This window comes from Asterias amurensis, chromosome 1 (genome assembly GCF_032118995.1).
Source record: "Asterias amurensis chromosome 1, ASM3211899v1".
Lineage (NCBI taxonomy): Eukaryota > Metazoa > Echinodermata > Asteroidea > Forcipulatida > Asteriidae > Asterias > Asterias amurensis.
This window is the reverse complement of record NC_092648.1, coordinates 18,021,586-18,042,656: the sequence shown is the minus strand read 5'-3', so window position 1 is coordinate 18,042,656 and position 21,071 is coordinate 18,021,586. Positions and strand designations below refer to the sequence as shown.

At 36.0% G+C, this 21,071-nt stretch overlaps 1 protein-coding gene across 1 annotated transcript; it reads left to right on the top strand.

The window, feature by feature from the left end:
• The first annotated feature begins 134 nt into the window (after window positions 1–134).
• On the top strand, window positions 135–20,721 carry LOC139948300 (transcriptional adapter 2-beta-like). Its single transcript, XM_071946415.1, has 16 exons — window positions 135–190; window positions 289–386; window positions 1,516–1,575; window positions 1,990–2,084; window positions 2,845–2,936; window positions 3,403–3,459; window positions 4,080–4,183; window positions 4,578–4,650; window positions 5,032–5,184; window positions 6,169–6,285; window positions 6,856–6,927; window positions 8,097–8,199; window positions 8,868–8,899; window positions 9,381–9,454; window positions 10,177–10,239; window positions 11,715–20,721. Exons 1-16 carry the CDS (start codon window positions 154–156, stop codon window positions 11,835–11,837), a joined length of 1,353 nt encoding a protein of 450 aa, XP_071802516.1. The 5' UTR covers window positions 135–153; the 3' UTR covers window positions 11,838–20,721.
• The last annotated feature ends 350 nt before the right edge of the window (window positions 20,722–21,071 follow it).

The window sequence follows — 21,071 nt, the reverse complement described above, 5'->3', positions numbered from 1 at the left end:
TTATTAATAGAAGGATTACAGGTACAAGGGCATTGGTGTCACGGTGTTTTGTGCGCAAACGAATGATTGAATACGCTGGTAATCGACAGTACCGGCTGTGGTTAGAGTAATGGTCCTGGGCCAAGGTCATTTGACGTCATCCGAACAGCGGTCATGGGGCGATTCCGAGTGAGGAAGGCGAAGATGGCCGGTAAGTTGCCTCCTCTTTCTTAAACATTCCCAGGGTTTTCCCAAAAAACTGCAGGTCCTTATCTCATTATTTTCCCCCTGCGTTCTTTTTCGTTTTAGAAACTCCCACACGGTACTACTGCAACTATTGCCAGGACGAGTTAAAGTCGTTCAGCGTGCGCTGTTGTGAGTGTACGGACTTCGACCTTTGTTTACAGGTAATGGGAAGGGTAGTGCATTGAATGTACCCGTGTGTTCTGTGGTGGTGTGTACATCCGTGTACATGCTGTGTGTGTGATGTGTAGATGTGTACATTGGGAGCACTCAGGCGTTTCCTGCCGGCATGTTGTTCACTGCTCACACAGTGATAATGCATAGTGCTGGCAATGTAAGCAAATAATAAGGCAGACACTGGTATTATTTTAATTGTGTGGGTGCATTGTGCAGTTTAAAGTACAACCTGAATCAGATTTTTGATGCATTGCAAACCATGTTGTTGTGTTGTGTTGTTATCTTTAATTCAATTGACTATACAACTGACACAGTTGTTTCTATAATAGTAATACTAAATAAATACAGCTGATGATATTGAATTTTTAAAGATAAAACATTATGTTTATTTATCTAAATACAAATAGATGGATTCTGCTGTTGAGTGATGATGGTAGCCTTAAATCAACAAAGCCACTTTTAATTTTGTTTCTGAATATTCTGCGCATCATCAACAACAACAACATCAAACCAGTGCTTCATTCCCTTTTAGTTTAAGCCTTTATTATTATATATAATTCATTAAACATGGACCCTACTTTGAAAACATCACTTCCCGGATTATAATATTTACATACATTCATTATTTATCAATTCAATTGTTCATAACAAAAACAAAGTGGCAAAGGTGTGCTGAAAGTGATTACAACATGCATTGCTTGTCAGTTGCAAACTTTCCTAGATATGATTGTCTGTGCTGAGGGTTGCTCAAATAAGACGCAAGAGCCAAAATTTAGAATTGAAAGAAAATAACTGATGTAAATGTAAGGTATTAATGTTTAAAACGGCACTTGACATGGAGTGTGATTTAATTTATTCATTAATGTTCCTGTATTTTTATACTTGATCGGTTATAAACTATTTAGGGATGCTTTTCAATACCAAAATAGCCACTCAGTGTTTTTAATTAACTTTATAATATAATTTAGTTGTTTTGCTAAGTGTAAAGTTTATAGGGTAAATAAATAAATAAAGATTGGGTATAGAATGTTTTTAATAAAATATTATGGTTATTTATGTGCACATATTTACATAGTATGCATGTACTAATCCCATTTGTTTATGATTACTTTGCAGTGTTTTTCTGCTGGAGCAGAACTTGGCTCTCACAAAAGAGACCATGATTACCAAATTATTGTAAGTATGGCATAGCATTTTACATTCAAAGTACCCCTAAGGGGGATATCAAATTAAGACTGGTTACGGAGATGTCCCCCCACCCCCTCAAAAAAAAAAAATCTGAACACTTATAAAAACTTAAGTTGTGTAAACAGTCTGCAACATTGTTTTAAAAATGCAAAAGAGGGGTATTTTATTGAACTTTTTTACTTGTTAAGGCCCAGTCACATAGGCCTTGATAACGAGAACAAAAACGATCTAGGTTAAAAAATGCATGGCATCGATTGGTTGAATGAGCTTGGGCGTATTCTGCTCGGAGCATTCAACCGATAGAATGCATTCTCTTTGCGTCGTTATCGTTATCGCTGGAGTGTGACTCGGCCTTTACTCATGAAGATTTTAAAATTTTAATATTTTTGTTTTTGTTCAAAGGACAACGCACTTTTAGCCTGTGGTGACAAAGAATGGAGTATGAGCGAAGAGTACTTATTATTAGATGCAATAGAAACGTTTGGCTTTGGAAACTGGTAAGAAATACAATTGAAAGACAAAGATTGTTTTCATATACTCTACTTTATATATGTCATATTCACTTAAAGGCAGTGGACACTATTGGTAATTGTCAAAGACTAGCCTTCACAGTTGGTGTATCTCAACATATGCATAAAATAACAAACCTGTGAAAATTTCAGTTCAATTGGTCGTTGAAGTTGCGAGACAATAATGAAAGAAAAAACACCCTTGTCAAAGGAAGTTGTGTGCTTTCAGATGCTTGATTTCGAGACCTCAAATTCTAAGGTCTGAAATCAAATTTGTAGAAAATTACTTCTTTCTCGAAAACTACATTACTTCAGACGGAGCCGTTTCTCACAATGTTTTATACTATCATACTCTCCCCATTACTCGTTACCAAGTAAGGTTTTATGCTAATAACTATTTTGAGTAATAACCAATAGTGTCCACTGCCTTTAAATGTGTCGCACTCAGTGTTGTCGAAGACTTAACAGGAAAGTAAATGTACATTGTTGTGTTACCATCCTTTTGTTTTAATAAACACACCATGCCTTACAATACAACAAACCTATGTGTAGGAAACTTCCAGTAATTGGATGAGAAACTTCCAAATAAACCAATCTTGACCGGCCACTTCTGCCTCCTACATAGTAAACCCAGTGTCAATAGGTCCTTCTCTGCATTACGTTTGTCCATGTTGACCTAGGGCTGCCTGGTCTACGTTTCTCACGGCAGTGTTTTTAATTGTGTCGTTTGTATGTTTTTTTTACCCAGGGCGGATGTTGCAAGTCACATAGGTTCCAAGTCCCCTACAGAAGCAAGAGAACACTATGACAGCAATTATATATGTGGGAATCTCGGCAAAGGTAGGATGGTCCACAAATACTCTAAAAGTAATTTGTCAAAAATAGAATTGTTTCTGAACATGATATCATGTTTCAGGCTTGAAAATTGATAATCACAGTGTGTCAGCTCAGTGCTAAAAGGTTGTTAATTGCAATTTCATAACCATAATAATCAAAAGTTCAAAAAGTGACAGATGTGTACAAGTTTGATTTTTTTTCCAAAAATCTACAAGTAAATGTTTTTCTTAGAAACTGAATGTTTCTTTTTGAAGACAACTCTCAATCAATGAGCTCCCTTTACCAGAATTGTACAAAACCCATTTTATGAAATCAAGACAAACTGCACTCGCGATCTTATAGTCCTAGATGTATTGAATGGAAAGACAGTAGGAGGGTTAAGGGGTGGAAGTTAATTGATCATCTTAAATCAACAATTAATCTGAGGATGTAATGAGTTGTCAATGTTTGTATGTGTTTTGTATTCCAGCCGCTGTTCCAGAGAAACCTACATTTAGGGTGCATGACCACACAGGGCCTGAAGATGGTGAGATTTCTACCCATTGTTATTAATTATACAATTTGATGAGCTGAAGGCTTGGGTCATGGATAATATCATCTGTTTCTGAATTTGAGAAGTCTACCCAACGGTATCATTCAATGCCAGGCAGAAACAACTAATTTGTCTGACAGAAGCTCCTAAGCAATCACTCTATTGTGAAAACTGAGTTCAAAAGTTTTGACTATTTGTCACAATTTTATTGTTTAGTCAATTTAGGAAATTCAACTTTAACTGGCTCCACAGAAGTGTGTGGGAGGCTTGTGTCTTTCTACCAGGAACTCAGTAGTATACTTTTGGGGAAATTGTGTGTCATTTATGTGTCTCACTGGTCCTCTAGTATTTTACCAGCTGTCGATTTCTTAAAGGGTTAGAACTTGTCTTATCTCGAGTTTGGACGAGTTACTCGCCCTAACTTAGGATTAATCTTAAGGTCTGCATGCTACAGTGCAGGTTTGGGACTCGTCCCAAGTCCTAAGATTAGTCTTAAGTTAGGAAGAGTTTTGTTAAATCGACGGCTGGTGTTTAGTCATCAGACCACTGTTGATAGATAATACTGTGTGTGGTTAATGCAGGCTTTTCAGAGTCTCTTCTTATCTTTTTCCTAGGTCCATTGTCTCCAACCCTCGTAGCAAAGTTCACACCTGTAGAATTGACATTAATTGACCAACAAGAATTAGGGTATATGCCACTACGAGATGACTTTGAAAGGGTGAGTACCGAGTAGGGCAAATAGCTGCTTAAAACGACGATTTCATCAGCTTTTTTAAAAATCTTACATTTTTGTAAATTTATTTACATACGAATTCTTGATATTTTTATTGCTGTTAAGATTCTCAGAAAGTTTCAGAAACTGACATATAATAGTTTCATTGTAAACACTAATTCTTGCGATCGACGAACCACGAGTTGTGACTTACTTTGTTCATCAAAACATATAGTGCTGACATGGTGCCAAACACAGCAGAACTTGAGTCCGGTGAACTACACCGCTTGGCCACAACACTCCACAAAACACAAATATTTGAACCAAATAGTTATCCAATCAGAGAAAGGAAGTTTTGATTTGAATTAAACAGACATTTTCTTGTCCGTTTGTTTTTCAGGAGTACGACAACGAAGCGGAGACACTAGTTAGTAATTTAGCCATAACAAATGAAGACGATGACTTAGACATTGGTGAGTCAAACATAAAGCTGTTTTCTCAAGGGGCACTTCTTTTTTGTAGGGGGCGTTCTTTCATTTTAATCACTTAAACCTTATCCAAAGGGATGATACATCACTAATCACTTAAACCTTATCCAAAGGGATGATACATCATTGGGTTTCGGGAGAGTACCATAACCCCTATTCTTTAATTTCCAGTGATTTACCATGTTATGGGTTGAATGTCTTGCTGTGCAAGTTGCTGGCTGAAATCATTCCCTGCATCCATTTTGCTTCTCCTGATCAATCAAAACCTAACCAAATATGAATCAAAACCTAACCAAATATTTGCCAGTTATTCATCCCAGCTGTAACATAAGACGATAACAGAGGATGTATGTATTTCTCTTTCAGCTATAAAACTCATTCATGTAGATATTTATACGAGACGACTCAAGGAACGAGAGAGGAGGAAGAAGATCTCAAGAGAGTTCGGTCTCATCACAGCAGCTTTGACATCGACAGCTAATAAAGCTAAAGAACAGAAGGACCAAAAAGGAACACAAGGTGAATTCTCTAACCATGGTGTCTTATGGATGCCTTATTTTGACTGGCTGGGGTTGGAATCCAGCAGTGTTGGCATGATATTCTTCCTACTTTAGTCTGATATCCGATTTTTGTTTTGCCCTTGGGGAAAAAGCAAAACAGTTTTGATTAAATATCCTGTAAAGTATGTGAAACCATACACCATCTGAACAAGAAGATCAGTCCTTGTATTAAAAAATTATGTTCATACTTTTGAAGGACCAAATATCATGCCTTGTGTTGTTAACGCGAGTCTGCCTCAAGTTGCCGATTTCATTGACTTGCGACTTGAATTGACTTGAAGGAAAATGAATTGAGACTTGGCTTGACTTGCACAAAAGTGACTTGAGAATTGTAAAAAATGACTTGAATAGATTTGACTTTCGACAATGGAATTATTGTTTAAAATAAATTTATGACTTGACTTGACTTTCATAAATGAGCGATGTGAAAGAGCCTGATTATCATGGATGGAGCGTCTTGTTTACAGCCACTGTCGTCTGGAATTTGAAAGCCTTACTTGTTCATTCATTTGCTTCACTTTAAAAGTATTTCTAATGTCTAATTTTGAGGCCCAATGTCTGTGAAGTTACTGCAAATTTTGATACATTATTTCCCACTGCAAAATCTACCTCAAACCCTGCCTTAGAGATGTTAACAATATGATATGTTGTGCATTGTGTTAGTTTGATAAAAACAAAATTGAAGAAGGTTGGTTTGAGGAGAGTGTTGTGAGTAGAGTGGGGTCCTTATTACTCCTTAAACTCCAGAGAAAAACTACTTGCATCGAATGTTGAACATATAGATCAATTTGAACTATTTATCTTTGGGCATATTTAATCAAGAGAAGATGCAACTATACTTTCAGGGATCCAAACTTCTTTTTTTAAATTCAAAAACACAATTTGTTGTCGAAAACTTGTGTACTTTTTAATTTGTAGTCATCTTATTTGCTTTCTTGTGCAGTGCAACCCCAGAAAAAGAAACCAAGTAAAGAAGAGACGGAGTTGAGAGAGAAGATGAAAGTTCTGGCTCAGTTCCAATCAGGCAAAGAACAGGACGAGTTTTTCGAGAACCTCCAGAGTAAGTACTGAAAATTAGAAATATAGGCCTATCTCTCACATTATAGGATTGTTTGCCCAATTTCATAAAGCTGTTGAGGAGAAAATTACTTGGCTTAGCAGAAATTGAGTGGGGCACCAGCCACAACAATGCGAACCTAATGTAATTTTGGCTGGTAACCTGTTTCTGCTAAGCAATTACAATACTATTCTGTGCTTACTTAGCAAATTGCGGTGCTTCCAGGCTTGATGAAATTGGCCCCTGGTCTTGACACTTGTGTCCTTGAGCAAGACACTTGGTCATTATGGCTTCATCCTTTGGATTGGACATAGAGTTGTAGTTCCAGTGTGCTGTGTAATGCATGCAAAATAACCCTGTTGTTATTGCAAAGAGAATAATGTATTCATTAAAAGATGGTCTGGCTTCTTTTCATTAAATGGAATATTCCACATTCCTAACTCACAAAATTATTCTTGGATTTGCATATATATTTTCGTATAAATATGAATATTATTTGTATATTGTTGTGTCTGAAGAAGTTAATATTCTTAACAATCAATAATGTTCCATTCCATTATTGTACTTTGTCAGAGGAGAAAGACATCAGAGCAAGAATAAAAGAACTCATCAAGTACAGAAGAAATGGAATAACGAAAATAGAAGGTGTGTATAAAGCAAGTAGCAATGAGAACAGTAATGATGAACACTGTGGAGTATTTCTATTTGAAATTAATTTATGGGATATTCCTTAGAAGTCCGGAGAGTGAGTACAGAAATATCAGAGTGTTACCAAGGAAGGGTCATATGTCTTACTCTACAAATCATTGAGATTATAACCCTAGGGTCTATTTCACAAATATAGTCCTAGGAGTTATAAAAAATGAGGCTAGTTCTAAGTTTGGACAAGTAACCTAACTCGAGATAAGGCTAGTCTTAAAGGCAGTGGACACTATTAGTAATTGTCTAAGACTAGCCTTGTTGGTGTATCTCAACATATGCATAAAATAGCTAACTTGTGAAAATTTGAGCTCAATCGGTCATCAAAGTTGCGAGATAATAACGAAAGAAGAAAACACCCTTGTCACACGAAGTTCTGTGCGTTCAGATGGTTGATTTCGAGACCTCAAGTTCTAAACCTGAGGTCTCAAAATCAAATTCGTGGAAAATTACTTTCTCGAAAACTTTGGCACTTCAGAGGGAGCCGTTTCTCACAAAGTTTTATACCATCAACTTCTCCCAATTACTCGTCACCAAGAAAGGTTTTATGCTAGTAATTATTTTGAGTAATTACCAATAGTATCCACTGCCTTTAAGTTTTTGTGAAGTCCACCCTTGCATTTATAGGTCTATATTTGATAATCCCCAAATTGTTACCTTGGAATTATTATGAGCAATCCCACAGTTGCTTTATCTATGTTGATCATAGGTATCAAACGTCTATGTTACCCAGTGACTTTCAGGATTTGATTTGACGAGGTTTATTGTCCTTAAAGGGCAAATGGTACAAAATCACTCAAACTAATTTGACTTTTTGTCTTTAAATATTTTGTTTTTTATTTTTGTCATAAGTGTGAAATTTTTCCTCCCTGTTATTTTGTTGAAATCTGATCAGGAAAACTAGCCCTCCCCCTCTTTGTTTTTTGTCTAGTGTTTTTTTTCCTACTGTTGCCCTGCATACTTCCCAGCAAAGACCCATAAATATGAAAAATGTAAATGTGTTCATTAGGCCAATGCAGCATCTTGCCAGCAAGGACTTGCACTGGAATGCTGAACTGGTTTAAAACATCGTTATTAACCTTGTGTGTATTATATTCCTGTCCCGTTTAATGTAGAAGTCACAGAATATGAAGAAGCTAAGGGTAAACGAGACAGACGGAAGGAAGGAAAGAAGAAAATTGTGAGAAAAAGTGGGGTTGTGTCTTCCAAGAAGACTGAGTAAGTAGGAATGAACGAGTCTTAAAGATTGTTTTCCCTTTTTGATCAATTATAAGTACCTATTGGAATGACGACTCTACATAAAATATTTCTCCGCACAACTTTTGGAGGCAAAGCAGCATAAAAGGTTTTGACTTTTGTACTGACCTCACTCAAGGACTACTGTCTGCCCATGGTCTGCCTTCTTGGAAGTCAAATTGCTTGTCTGTGTGTCGTCTGAAATGCGCACTGTACAGAAACAAATTGAGAATCTGCCTTGGCTTAGAGGCCCCTGCATTGTGCGCTCTGTTATATGTATTTATGATATTGTGCGTATTTGTATTTATTTGATTAGGATTCCATTCTCTTTTTAAGATTGGATTAATTCATGGCTTTCGAGTCACAGTGGTTTTGTTCACTTTGATTAAATATGACAATTTTAGTGTTGTTTTTTTTCTTATCGTCTGATTCAAATAGTTCTTGCCTTTCTGTTACTGCTCTATAACATCATTAGTAACGGAACAATAACAAATATCTCTATTAAATTGTTACATGTTAGTTGAGATCTTGGAATATATCTTAATAATGAGAACAATGTTTATAGTAACCACCTTAAAAAAACAAAAACTTATTAACACCTAATTATTTCACTGGTAAAGTAACCCTTTTTTTTACACATTTATTTCCAGACCCAAGGAGGAACCTAAGAAAGATGATCGAGGTAAGCGGAGTGTTTTAAATTTTAGAGTTCTCAATGTAGTTTGCCAAGAAGAAACTTTAAATGAAAAAAAGTACAACTGCGTGTACAACCATGTATGAAATCTCATTTGTGGGAGTATTGGCTCTGAAAAGACGTTATGAAAAGCATTCTCTACTTCAGGAGAAACGAGTAGAGTATACTCTGGTTTTTGCTCCTTTGTAATTGCGTTTGTTTGTTTGGTCAAATAAAAAATAATAATACTGTTCACAAAGATGAGACAACATCGGCTCTTTTCAAAGCAAATACACCCACAAAGATATTTAATACATGGTTGTACTATCTAATCAGTTTACAGTTACTTCTTATTGTTCACACCATGCAAAGATTCTAACACCAAGTGTTTACCTCCAAGATCAAGTGTTTTGTTTGCATGGCTGTGTAAAATGCAATGAATAAGATCGCTGATTAAAGTCGGTTTAATTTTCTTTTATTTTTATTACAGAAATAGTTGAGGATGAATTTCAAGCAATAAAATCATCTCCTGGTTTTAACTTTCTGTCAGACAGAGAGAAAAGGGTAAGTGAGAGAATTTTACATTTTCTTGATTGTGTTTTTATTATTGTTGATAAAATAGAATGAGCTGTTGCAAACTGCTGACCAACCAAAAGGAACTATTAACGATACAAATGCAAAATAATTGGCCTGACGCTTCAACCCTAGCAGAGTCTTTCTCTTAGGTTATTACAGGCCTGGAATTTCATCTTTTAGAGGGCAAGGCCATTTTTATTGTGAAAAGGGCACATCCATTGGAAAATCTTAAAGTCTATGGGAAACTTTTGAAGGGGCACCAAGGCCAATACATGGGGTGACAGAAGCTGTAGGCTCTGTTTAATTCGCACTTAGTTTAATTCGCACTTTAGCACTTTGACAACCAAGAACGTGTGTAAATTTAAGAAGCCATGTTAGCTGGTGGTCTACTACTTGAAGGCCATCTTGGCTAGCGGTCTCTATTTGTAGGCCATTTTGGCTGCTAGTCTTTTTCTTATAGGTCATATTCGCTAGTGGTTTCTTGTAGGAATGCATTAAAAACTTAGTCTACCGCCATTTTTGCATGTTTGCCAGAAAACAGATTCTTACTACACCTAAAGGTGGCCAGCCTATGTTTCCTTCCAGCCTTATTTCAGCTAACATTGGTTTTGAATAATATGAATGACTTAACAGTGTTTTATCAGCCAGAACAAAATAACAAGAAATATACAAGACTGATTGTTGAATTGTATGTGCTTTATCATTTACAGCTTTGCAACTCCATGAAAATGAAACCAGCTCGATATATTACTCTCAAAACAGTCATAATCAGGGTGAGTTGAAGATAGTCATGGCCAAGAGATTTATATTCTTTATTCCATTTGCCTATAATATCACAGTAAAATTAAAACAAGCATTCATTGTCAGTAATATTATCAGTTTTTTATATCCGAAAAAAAAAAATAATAACAATTTGTTTGTTTTATTGGAGCTTTGAGATTTTCAAGTTCTATGTCTTAAGGTTTTGTGATTCCAGTGTTGCTTGAGTCCCCATCACTGCTGCTTATTTGCAAAAAGTTGATATAGATGCATGCAATTCTATCATACAGATGAGCGCAGTATCATTTTCCATAGCTATAGTGGCCATCATACAGGTTTTATGGAAGATTGTTATTTTGTTTTAGCAAAACCAATGGACCGATTGCCCTACCAATGTTTACATGTGATCACGTGACCTATAGTGGGTATAGAAAGACACAGCTACGCAGTAAAGCCATGGGAAGACTCGTACAGATGGACCATAATTGGCTGTATTTTCAATAAATAACACTTACAACTAAAAACGGAGCCCTTTTTATAAAGTTGAATATTGTGACATTGATTTAAATCACATTTGCTGTTTGGTGTTCCCAGTATTCTACTTCAAAAGAGGTTTCTTTTGAGAGTATGGTTAGACTACGTAGATTACTGAGGTTTGAGCGAGCTCACATGCCGTGGATTTTGCGTTGTGCACGGCGTGGAGTTGGGCTGATAAGAAGGAGATCGGAAAGTTGTCCTGCTCATAGCTGACAGCTACCCCTTCTAATCATATAATTTGAGTGTGAAAATAAAGGGATTTACAGCCTCTTAATGATATTTTTATTGAAAATATTGGCAACAAAATCATTACAATGAGGGCACTGTAAAACCACACTTTCCGTGCACAAACACATGACGTCATGTGAACACTCTCTTGAGCCACCGGTAAGGTCTCATGTTACAAACTCCGGAATATTCTTCAGTGATTTCGAGAATTTAGTCCTTTTTTGAGCCGAAAGTTTCAACAGTAATCATGCCTTTTGCGCACGTTTATACGCAGTACGACGTGTTCGTTTACATCCAATACCCACTATAGGTCACGCGACGCACGGAGCGCAATCGGTCTATTGCACCCATGATGCATGGGCAGTACACTTACACGCGCCTATCCTATCCCTCATTTTGGGTGTCGAAATTTACACATAGAAATTGATGGTAGATGTACGTGCACTTGCAGAGGTGTGTTCTGCATCTGCAAGGGGCCATTACCCAGACTGCCACTACCCATAGAGCTATTTAATAAGACTAGAGCGCTAACTTTGCACTGTGTTTTTAAACCTTGGGGGCATATCCAACTTTGTGTTCAAACCTATGTAAAAGCTTGAAATTTGCTGTTATAAGGTCTGTGCATTTAAAGAAGTTTCCACCCATGATATCTCTAGTTTGTAATCCGTCTGTGAATACTCTTGAAAGTGAATTGACGTTCTCTCATGATCTCTCTCTGTTTCAGGACCACCTCATGAGGCGCCAAGGTCTTCCGTGTAAGACCCGCTACCCAAGCAACCTCGACAAGTCCCATCGTAAAAGAATCACCAACTATCTTACCAAGAGCGGATGGATCAAGGTTAGCTGAGAGAGGCCCTTTTTTTACCTTTTTTGTATTTAATTGTTTTATGGTTATAGAGTATCTGTATTTCAAGGCTGTTGAATCCCTGACATTTTGGACAGGTCTAACTTTGTTTAAAAGAAATCCTGGTTTAAGGCCGTTTTGTAAAAAACATAAGAAAAAGTTTTATTTATTAGACCCTGTCTTGTACATATTTAAAAAAGAAAACGTTCAATTTGTAAGATTGAGAGAGCAATGTTTAATGTATCAACTCAAAAATGGATGACATAATTTTCAAGACACTTTGTGGTTATGGGCTCCGTCAGTTCTTAAAGCACTGGACACCTTTGGTAATTGTCAAGACCAGTCTTCTTTAAGAAAGCGTGGTCTTTCCTTACAAAGCCCAAGCCATGGTTTTAAAAACAGCCATAAACAGCAATACACCGTTTTTACACTGCGTCTTCTGTTGCAAGGTTTCTATTTGTAGACTTGGTTTTTGCTTCATGAAGCTATTGGTGGCAGCACAAAGTGTGAACTGTTATCACACTCATCATTCAAAAAGGTGTCAAATCACCTTTCCTTTCATCCGTGGTTTAGTTTCTGTGAATAAGCCATTTGCGGGTTAGATATAAATAAGGTCTGGTACAATGACTTGCTTTAGTCACAATGTACCCGCTTACGTTTTAATTCCTCAGACTATAGAGACAGTTGCTATGTCAAATGGTTCGGGGCAAGCTTTTGTATAGCAACCTCCAGATGAGCAAACCCTGGTACCATTGTGCCATACACATCCATTCAAAATTGTGTTTGGGCGCTCACTGTCTCTTACGTTACTATGTTAAATGTTGCCCTAATCACGTGACATAGCAACTGTCTCGATAGTCTGAGGAATTCAAATTTAAGTGGTAACTGCTGATCAAGCACGTCATTGTACCAGACAATGTTAAAATCTAACTCGCAAATGGCTTATTGAAAAAAAGTTGGCTGCACCATGGTGAAAGTGTATTGTGTTTATTCTTGTACAGCAATATTTGAAAAGTTAAGTTAGTGTTGGTTCAAAAAATAAACATGGTACTTTGATAGTTGAAACAACTACTGTTGGATATAAATGTATATAATATTCTGAATTCCAACAGGGTGCCTAAAGACTTGGCATACTTAGCATCCGATTTTTGATATTTGTTTGCATAAAATAAGAAACCATACCGCCTCATTTGTTACACTTAAACTGAGTCAAGCCCATTCAACAAATTTTCCAGGGTCTCAACACTAGAGGGCGCTGTGTAGGATGTTGTGCCTGGAAAGTGGATTATAAAAAAATCAAAATACCAGGGTTTAGGATAGAATGGGTAGGAGGAAACATGTTGAAATCAGGGAAAGGACCTGAACCAAAACAAAATTATTCAATTGTAAACCACATCAATACAAGTAAACAGCATTTTACAGTGGAAAACAACGTTATCCATGTATGAAAAAAGATTTAAGTTGTTTGAAAAACAATCTCTTTTCTTTTAGAAATCTGATGTAATTTCTCCTGATTAAGTACCTCAGCATTCTTGCCTCATACAATCACTGCTCCCCTCTGTATACAACTTTTTTTACTTGCTGTGCCACCCCCTCCTTATTTTTATACTTTCATATAGAAAAAAAACTACCATGCCAAATATACTGATGTAAAACAAAACTCCATTCCAAATACGTCCAATAGTTCTCATCATCATCTTCAATAGAATCTTAACTTTTTGTACTCAAAGTGAATATTAATGACAAGCAAATCTTCACTCAACTTGAACAGAGCTCGACACTTTCTGAACGCTTTTGTATGAGTCTCCGTCGCTTATGTCAGAGCTGCAGTTCTGCATACTAGTTTTAAACTATGTTTAACTAAAATCCACCTCAGAAGAAAATAAAAAAATAACTGTTTTTTGCAACTCAGTTCCCTTTTTATAATAAAAAAATACTACAATTTCATTTGACAAAATGCCCCCCCAAATATACGACTCCATACTCCAATCAACTCCATTTTGTTTTCATTCACACGTGAGCGGTCATATCGAACAGTTGTTCGCGTGACCAAATCCCACATCAGGAAGTATTCTTAAATGAAATTGTTTACCCATCAGGAAATGGATCCAGGTTAACTCTCATGATTAATGTAGGCTTATCATTATTACAGGATAATTACAATCCCATGTAACCGTGGAAGTCTGGCTGGACCATTTTTTATACAAAGTTGATGTTGTTTTAAAAAGCAACTAAAAATCATGTGAAAGTAAATGTTGCTTTTGTGAGTACTGTTGATAATATTTGATTAGTGTTCCCCGCTGTGTATTGCCTTGAGCGATCAAACCGTGAAGTCCACTAAATTGCTTTTCAGTTTAATAAGACGTATTTAACTGGACAAAAATGCTACATGTCTGGTGAGAGTTGGTCAGTTGGTCTTCATACATGAATGGCAATGATAAAAAAACATATGTGAAAGCATTTGTAAATTTATATGGGAGCCCACAGTCCATGCATAAGTTTGACAACTGTACCAATTCCTCTGAAAATTATTTTCATCTGAAATACTATGGTGTTAAGTCTCACCTTTTGGTTTTAATTGTCATATCAAAGTCAACACATCTTAATGCTCTTTGTTTTCCCTGCAAAACATGACCTAGTTTACAAATAATTTCACTGATGGTGTGTTCATTGAAAAAAAAAACATGAACAGAAGAATTATTCAAAATACCAATGATGTTATCATACCTTTAATCATAGTCACTCTTATCAATAACCATTGCCAAAGAAACTTAAATACAACATTGTATTCGAGAAATCTTAACATATTTAGCTCAAGTTTTGTCTTGTGAATAGTCAAATATTTCAGCATTAACTAGGTGTCCCATGGCATAATGTGCAATATGAAATACAGGCATCCTTAGTTCAAAGGTACAGCATTGTTGTTGGATACATTGATACTCCTCTTAATAAGTCAATGTATCTTGCCTGTATGCATTGATTCCTAACGCTCTCAAACGCTTGGCTTAAAGGCCCTGGACACTATTGGTAATTACTCAAAATAATTATCAGCATAAACCTTACTTGGTGATGAGTAATGATGAGAGGTTGATAGTATAAAATATTGTGAGAAACGGCTTCCTCTGAAGTGACTTTGTTTTCGAGAAAGAAGTAATTTTCCACAAATTTGATTTCGAGACCTCAAGTATAGAATTTGAGGTCTCGAAATCAAGCATCTAAAAGCACACAACTTCGTGTGACAAGGGTGTTTTTTATTTCATTCATATCTCGCAACTTCGACGACCAATCGAGCTCAAATTTTCACAGGTTTGTTATTTTATGCACATGTTGAGATACAGTAAGTGAGAAGACTGGTCTTTGACAATTGCCAATAGTGTCCACTGTCGTTAATCTAAACCTCAATATGTATGGGTTTTTTTCGAAGACAAAACTTTTGACAGAAATCAATTCTATTTTGAGACATTGGGCCATTGCAAAACATAAGTGAAAGGCTGGTCAAGAGCTTTCTTTAGTTCTAAAAGAAACAGTTGCTCAACATTTTTTTATGAGCTCCTGGTAGTTGGCGGTGCAAAACTTTGTTAGGTGGGCGTGGTTAGGTGGGCGTGGTTTATGATGAAATGGCACACTTGCCAGCCAGAAGGATAGACCATGGCCCAATTTCATGGCTCTGCTTACCGCCGAATTCTGTGCTAATGATTACGATTCCCGATTTCTGCGCTAGCCTTTAAGCGTAGAGCCAGTGCCATGAAATTTGGCCTATGCTGTTAAGCCCCACCCACCATAGCAACTACCTAGCAACACAGTACTCCTGTAGTATGGACACTTAAATCGCCTCACGTTTCGGCTAGCAAAGATAATTTTTAATGCTAGGTTTAAGATTATTAGATTGAATGCACCCTTGCTAGAAAACAGTAGTGTACCAGTACTTCAACAATAATTCACTGTTTAGACTTTGCGGGGCAATGTGTTCACTATCATTTTTTAAAGTAAGTGGGTCTTATATTTAGTTTGTTATTTTTAGGGCCAAGCTAAGCTTATTGGTATTTTGTTGTTTGTGGAATATAGAAAGATGAAGGTGTAGTTTTGTATGTTCAGTAAAACACAGACACATTTCCCCTTCTGTTTGGGCTTAGAGAACTATGTTTTTAACTAATTTGTATATGTGTACGTGTATTCTGGGGTTAAAAACCCACTTGAAGTTTAAACTCAGTATTAACATTTAAAGGGAATGTATACCTTTAGTTCTTGGAACTGTCGCTTGGATTAATTATGGAGGTAAATCTATTTCTACCTCCATGGTTTAATTCAATATATAAAATACAACTAACCTAGGTGAAAATTTCATTTCAAAGGGTGATCTTGTGTTTGGATATCGCCGAAAATCCGAAGTGTGTGTGTCCGTGCAGGAAGTATAATTCATAGTTGGAATACACAATCTGAAAAAATTATCTGACAGTAATGTTTCTCAGATTTAAAATTTTGGAGAAGAAAAACTGATACCTTTTTTCGTAAACACATTACTTAAAAGTTAAATGATTCTCAAAATACTTTAGACTTATCAAAAGCTGCTTGTACTTAAAACCACGTAGGTTTATATTTCCATTGCTTTTAAAGCCATTATACACTTTCGGTAAACAGTTTTGTCCAAGTCCCACACTTCGTGTATCACAACTTATATATAAAATAACAATCCTGTGGAAATTTAGGCGCAATCGGACATCGGAGTCGGGAGAAAATAACGGGAAAACCCACTCCTGTTTTCGCGCGTTTCGCCGTGTCATGACATGTGTTTATAACAAATCCGTTATTCTCGCTAACGAGAATTTATATTGTTTTATCGTTTTCTCAAAAAGTAAAGCATTTCATGGACTAATATTTCAAGAGAAGTCTTTCACCATTACCTTCTGTAAACCCTGTAAATTATTTGTAAATATGTGAACTTTTTTTTTGTTTCTGTACCGAAAGGGTCCAATGGCTTTAAGAGTGATTACAAAAGGTATACTTTGCTTTTATTTTCCTTCAATCCATGGAAATCCAATAAAAGGTTTTGCTTGAATTTTATGGATTCTGTACATCATAGTTACCATGCTTGGCATGAGGAAACACATGCCAAACTTAACCATGTTGTTTTGTTTATATGTAGTAGGTTGGTCTTGTTTTTCTTTTTAAATAAACCAAAAAACATTCTTATGTCAATGGTGCATTGCTCGATTACTCTTTAAGACTTACTCTTGCACCACCCGTGAAGTTATGCAATTTATATTGCAAGCAATTGTTTTCTACTTCTGTTGTCTTTAGTGTTTTTGATTGTCCTGAAAAAAACAGTACTTTCGAGCCAATTTGCATTTGTAAAAGTGTTTTTTCTAATATTGCAAACAAACAGAGTTGAAACATACATTTTTCCAAGGGGTTCTGTTTGGTGGATGTGCACATGGAGATATAAGGAGAAAGTTGTATGAAAAACCTAGACCCAAATTTCATAAAATATGCTTTAAAAATGTGAAAATTGCTTAGGAAAATTTATGCCAAGGAAAAATAACAAGGGAACCAGTCACAAAATGTGCACATTGTATGGTATTTTGGCTGGTAACCATTTCCTTGTAAGCACATTTTTTCAGCAAGGACCTCAAATTTTTGTCAGCAAGGAAGGACCTCTATCAAATAGGGCTAAAATTGTAAATGTTAAGCCCAAAAATAACAAACATTGTTTTTGTGTTGATTGCACACTGCACATTGTAATTGTGTTAATATTGGAATTGTATTATGGTTAAAGCTAAGCGCACAATCTATGTCATGTTTGTTTCAAAGGTTCTATTTGTTTCTTTAAGACAGTGGACACTATTGGTAATTGTCAAAGACCAGTCTTCTCACTTGGTGTATCTCAACATATGCATAAAATAACAAACCTGTGAAAATTTCAGTGAATGGTAGTCAAAGTTGTGAGATAAAAATGAAAGAAGAAAAAAAAAAGTCACACGAAGTTGTGTGCGTTTAGATGGTTAATTTCGAAGACCTCAAATTCTAAATCTGAGGTCTCAAAATCAAATTTGTGGAAAATTACTTCTTTCTCGAAAACTATGTACTTCAGAGGAAGCCGTTTCTCATAATGTTTTATACCATCAACCTCAGCCCATTACTCGTCACAAAATAAGGTTTTATGCTAGAAATTATTTTGAGTAATTACCAATAGTGTCCACTGCCTTGAAACATAACTTCATTGGTCACTTAATGTGTGCTTTTTGTCACAAGGTCTGGGTTTTTTCTTCATTAACGGGAGTGACTTAAGTTTATTTTAAAGGATCACAAGTTAGTCTGAAACGTATTTGAAATTATTTAACTGTGATCACAGGGTACTCATATCTTTTTGATAGGGGTCAAATTAATAGAGCAGTCCATTTTTAATGTAATATTGTTAATGTCCTGTATTGGTGTATTCCAACATTGCACCATTCTGCATGCCTGCGCATAGTTCATGTTGTATAGTTGCACAGGCCTAGAATTTCATCTTTGACAAGGCGGACCATTTTCATTTGGCAAAGGGCACCCAGGGAAACATCTGATGGGGCACCAAGGCCAAGACCAATGAGCGTTGGAAGCCATGGCCTCAGTGTTTTTTGTGTAAATCTAGGCATGGTTGCAACTACATAGGTGGTGGGAGATACCTATGATGCGTTAAAGGCAGTGGACACTATTGGTAATTGTTAAAGACTAGCCTTCACAGTTGGTGTATCTCAACATATGCATAAAATAACAAACCTGTGAAAACTTGAACTCAATCGGTCATCGAAGTTGCGAGATAATAATGAAAGAAAAAACACCCTTGTCACACGAAGTTGTGTTCATTTAGATGGTTGATTTCGAGACCTCAAGTTCTAAATCTGAGGTCTCGAAATCAAATTTGTGAAAAATTACTTCTTTCTCGAAAAACTATGGCACTTCAGACGGAGCCATTTCTCACAATGTTTTTTACCACCAACCTCTCCCCATCACTCGTCACCAAGAAAGGTTTTATGCTAATAATTTTTTTGAGTAATTACCAATAGTGTCCACTGCCTTTAAAATATTTACTGTTCTTTGGCATATTTGCATCCTACTAGTGGTGGAAAACACTGTCTAGGACATCCGAATTGGATTGGTGTCTATATATAAAGGCTTGTCAAGGAACATTTTACCTATGCTATGCAGAAAACCAATCTTTTGTTACAGCATGGTTCTATCAGTTGAACTTGACTCTTATCGTATTATTGTTTGGCAAAGTGAAATAATAACTTCCTGTTTGTTAGTTAAAGGTGCTACCTGGACACAATTTCATATAACTGCTTATAAGTACCAAATATAGAGCACAATGAAATGTTGCTTACAAGAATAAGGTAACCAGCCAAAATGCTGTATATCACATGTACCATTTGTGACTGGTGTCCTGCCTATTTTTTTGCTTAGCAGAAAACTGTGAAGTAATATTTTCTGTTTAAGCAGCTCTATGAAATTGGCTCCTGGTTTGTATTTTATGTAAGAATGAGATGGTGCATAAGTGACATTAAAGGAACAGGCTGCCTTGGATCGGCCGAGTTGGTCTTTGAAAAGCATGTGTAACCGTTTGTTATAAAATGCATATGATTAGAAAGATATTTGAAAAGTAGAATATAATGATCCACACAAGTATCACTCGAAATTGCGTGGTTTTCCTTTTACCTCGTCGACTATTATGGTCGGCCGTGTTAGTTCCGAAGTAAAAGGAAAACCACGCAATTTCGAGGCATGTTTGTGTGGATCATTGTATTCTACTTTAAATCATCTTTCTAACCATATGCATTTTATAAAAAACGGTTAACATGCTTTTCAAAGACCAACTCGACCAATCCAAGGCAACGTGTTCCTTTAAGAATGGTTACATACTGGCATATACATGTATTGCAAATTTGACATCAATAATCTAAACCCTAACAAAATTAGAGGGGTGTTCATCAAGTATATCAAATTTAGTAAGTAACTTTAAGCCAAAAAGTAATAACTTATTCTGAGTTTTAATTCTAATTTTAATCGACCCCCTGCATTGGCCACCATCACTGAGGTCATTCAATGAAAACTTGAAATTTGTTGTGTGCGTCCGCACTGTCTTAGCTTATGATAGGTCTTTGTTGACCTCAGTGATGGCGCTTGACCTCATTGAGGGCGCTGTTTAGGCTTGTGATGTCATATTCAAGGGGTCTATGGATACAGTTTGACAGGATAACTACACTACCTATATCTTGTACAAGCCAATTGTCATTCAGTCACCGTGGTAATAGTTTCCTTTGCTTTTTGTTGCCTGTTTTTAAAAAACTGTCTTTAGAAATGCTGCATTTTCTTGTTGTCTTTGAAAACCTCAATAATCCAATACTGTTCATGAATTTAATTTGTCGTAATGTATGATTGTGTGTGTTGATTTGTGTTTGACTCATTTTGCATTTTAAGAAAAAGAACCAAACAAAAGCATACTCTCATTTCAATAATAATTTCTTTCCTTCTCCCCTTCTCCATGTTATGCAAACATGAAATAAAATGTTTTTTTTATTAAGCCTTAAAAATGTTTACTGGATGAGTGAACAAGTCGGTGATCATCGAATGAATAATTGTTTGTCTAAAGGAATACATGTGGTTTAAAAGGAGAAGTTGTTCTATTTGTTAGCACTGGTTTTGGAGAATCCTTAAAAATTGATCTGATGGTGGGAGTTGAAATTGTATCTGGGTCTACACCCAGAGGAGAACAATGTGGTCAAAATGGTAGCTTATGTGAGCATCTGTTGTTTGTGAATAGTGTAACATTGAAGGTTATGGATTTTGTTTGATATTAAACTGTAGTATATTTAATGCAATTCACTGTTTATTTATTAAATGGCAGTATTTTGCCAACTTTATCAAAATGGCCTTGTTTGTGTGTGTATGTTCTTTCTATATGATTATGGTTACCATTTTGGCTAGCCATCGTTTGTTATTATTTGATGGGGTTCCTTGGTTCCATTTTAAAGATAAAAACATGGTTGTTTAATTTTAGTCCGAAAATTTCATACTAGAGCCAGTTTTTTTCCCATGAAAATTGAAATGTTTCCCTCAAAAATGAAGCCATATTCGAGACCATCTGAACACCTATATAAATAAACAAAATGGAACAGCTGATTTTGGTTGTAAATAACAATTTGTTTACATGCAGAAAACATTGAATGGTTTTTCATTATTATCTCCTGGCCCAAGTTTTCA

What these genes read in the sequence shown, in the direction of transcription:
- LOC139948300 (XM_071946415.1), top strand. Translation starts at nt 154, where the DNA reads ATGGGGCGATTCCGAGTGAGGAAGGCGAAGATGGCCG. An exon ending in TGTCAGACAGAGAGAAAAGG is followed by an intron (nt 9,455 to 10,176) that starts GTAAGTGAGAGA and finishes TATCATTTACAG; the next exon opens with CTTTGCAACTCCATGAAAAT. An exon ending in TCAAAACAGTCATAATCAGG is followed by an intron (nt 10,240 to 11,714) that starts GTGAGTTGAAGA and finishes TCTCTGTTTCAG; the next exon opens with GACCACCTCATGAGGCGCCA.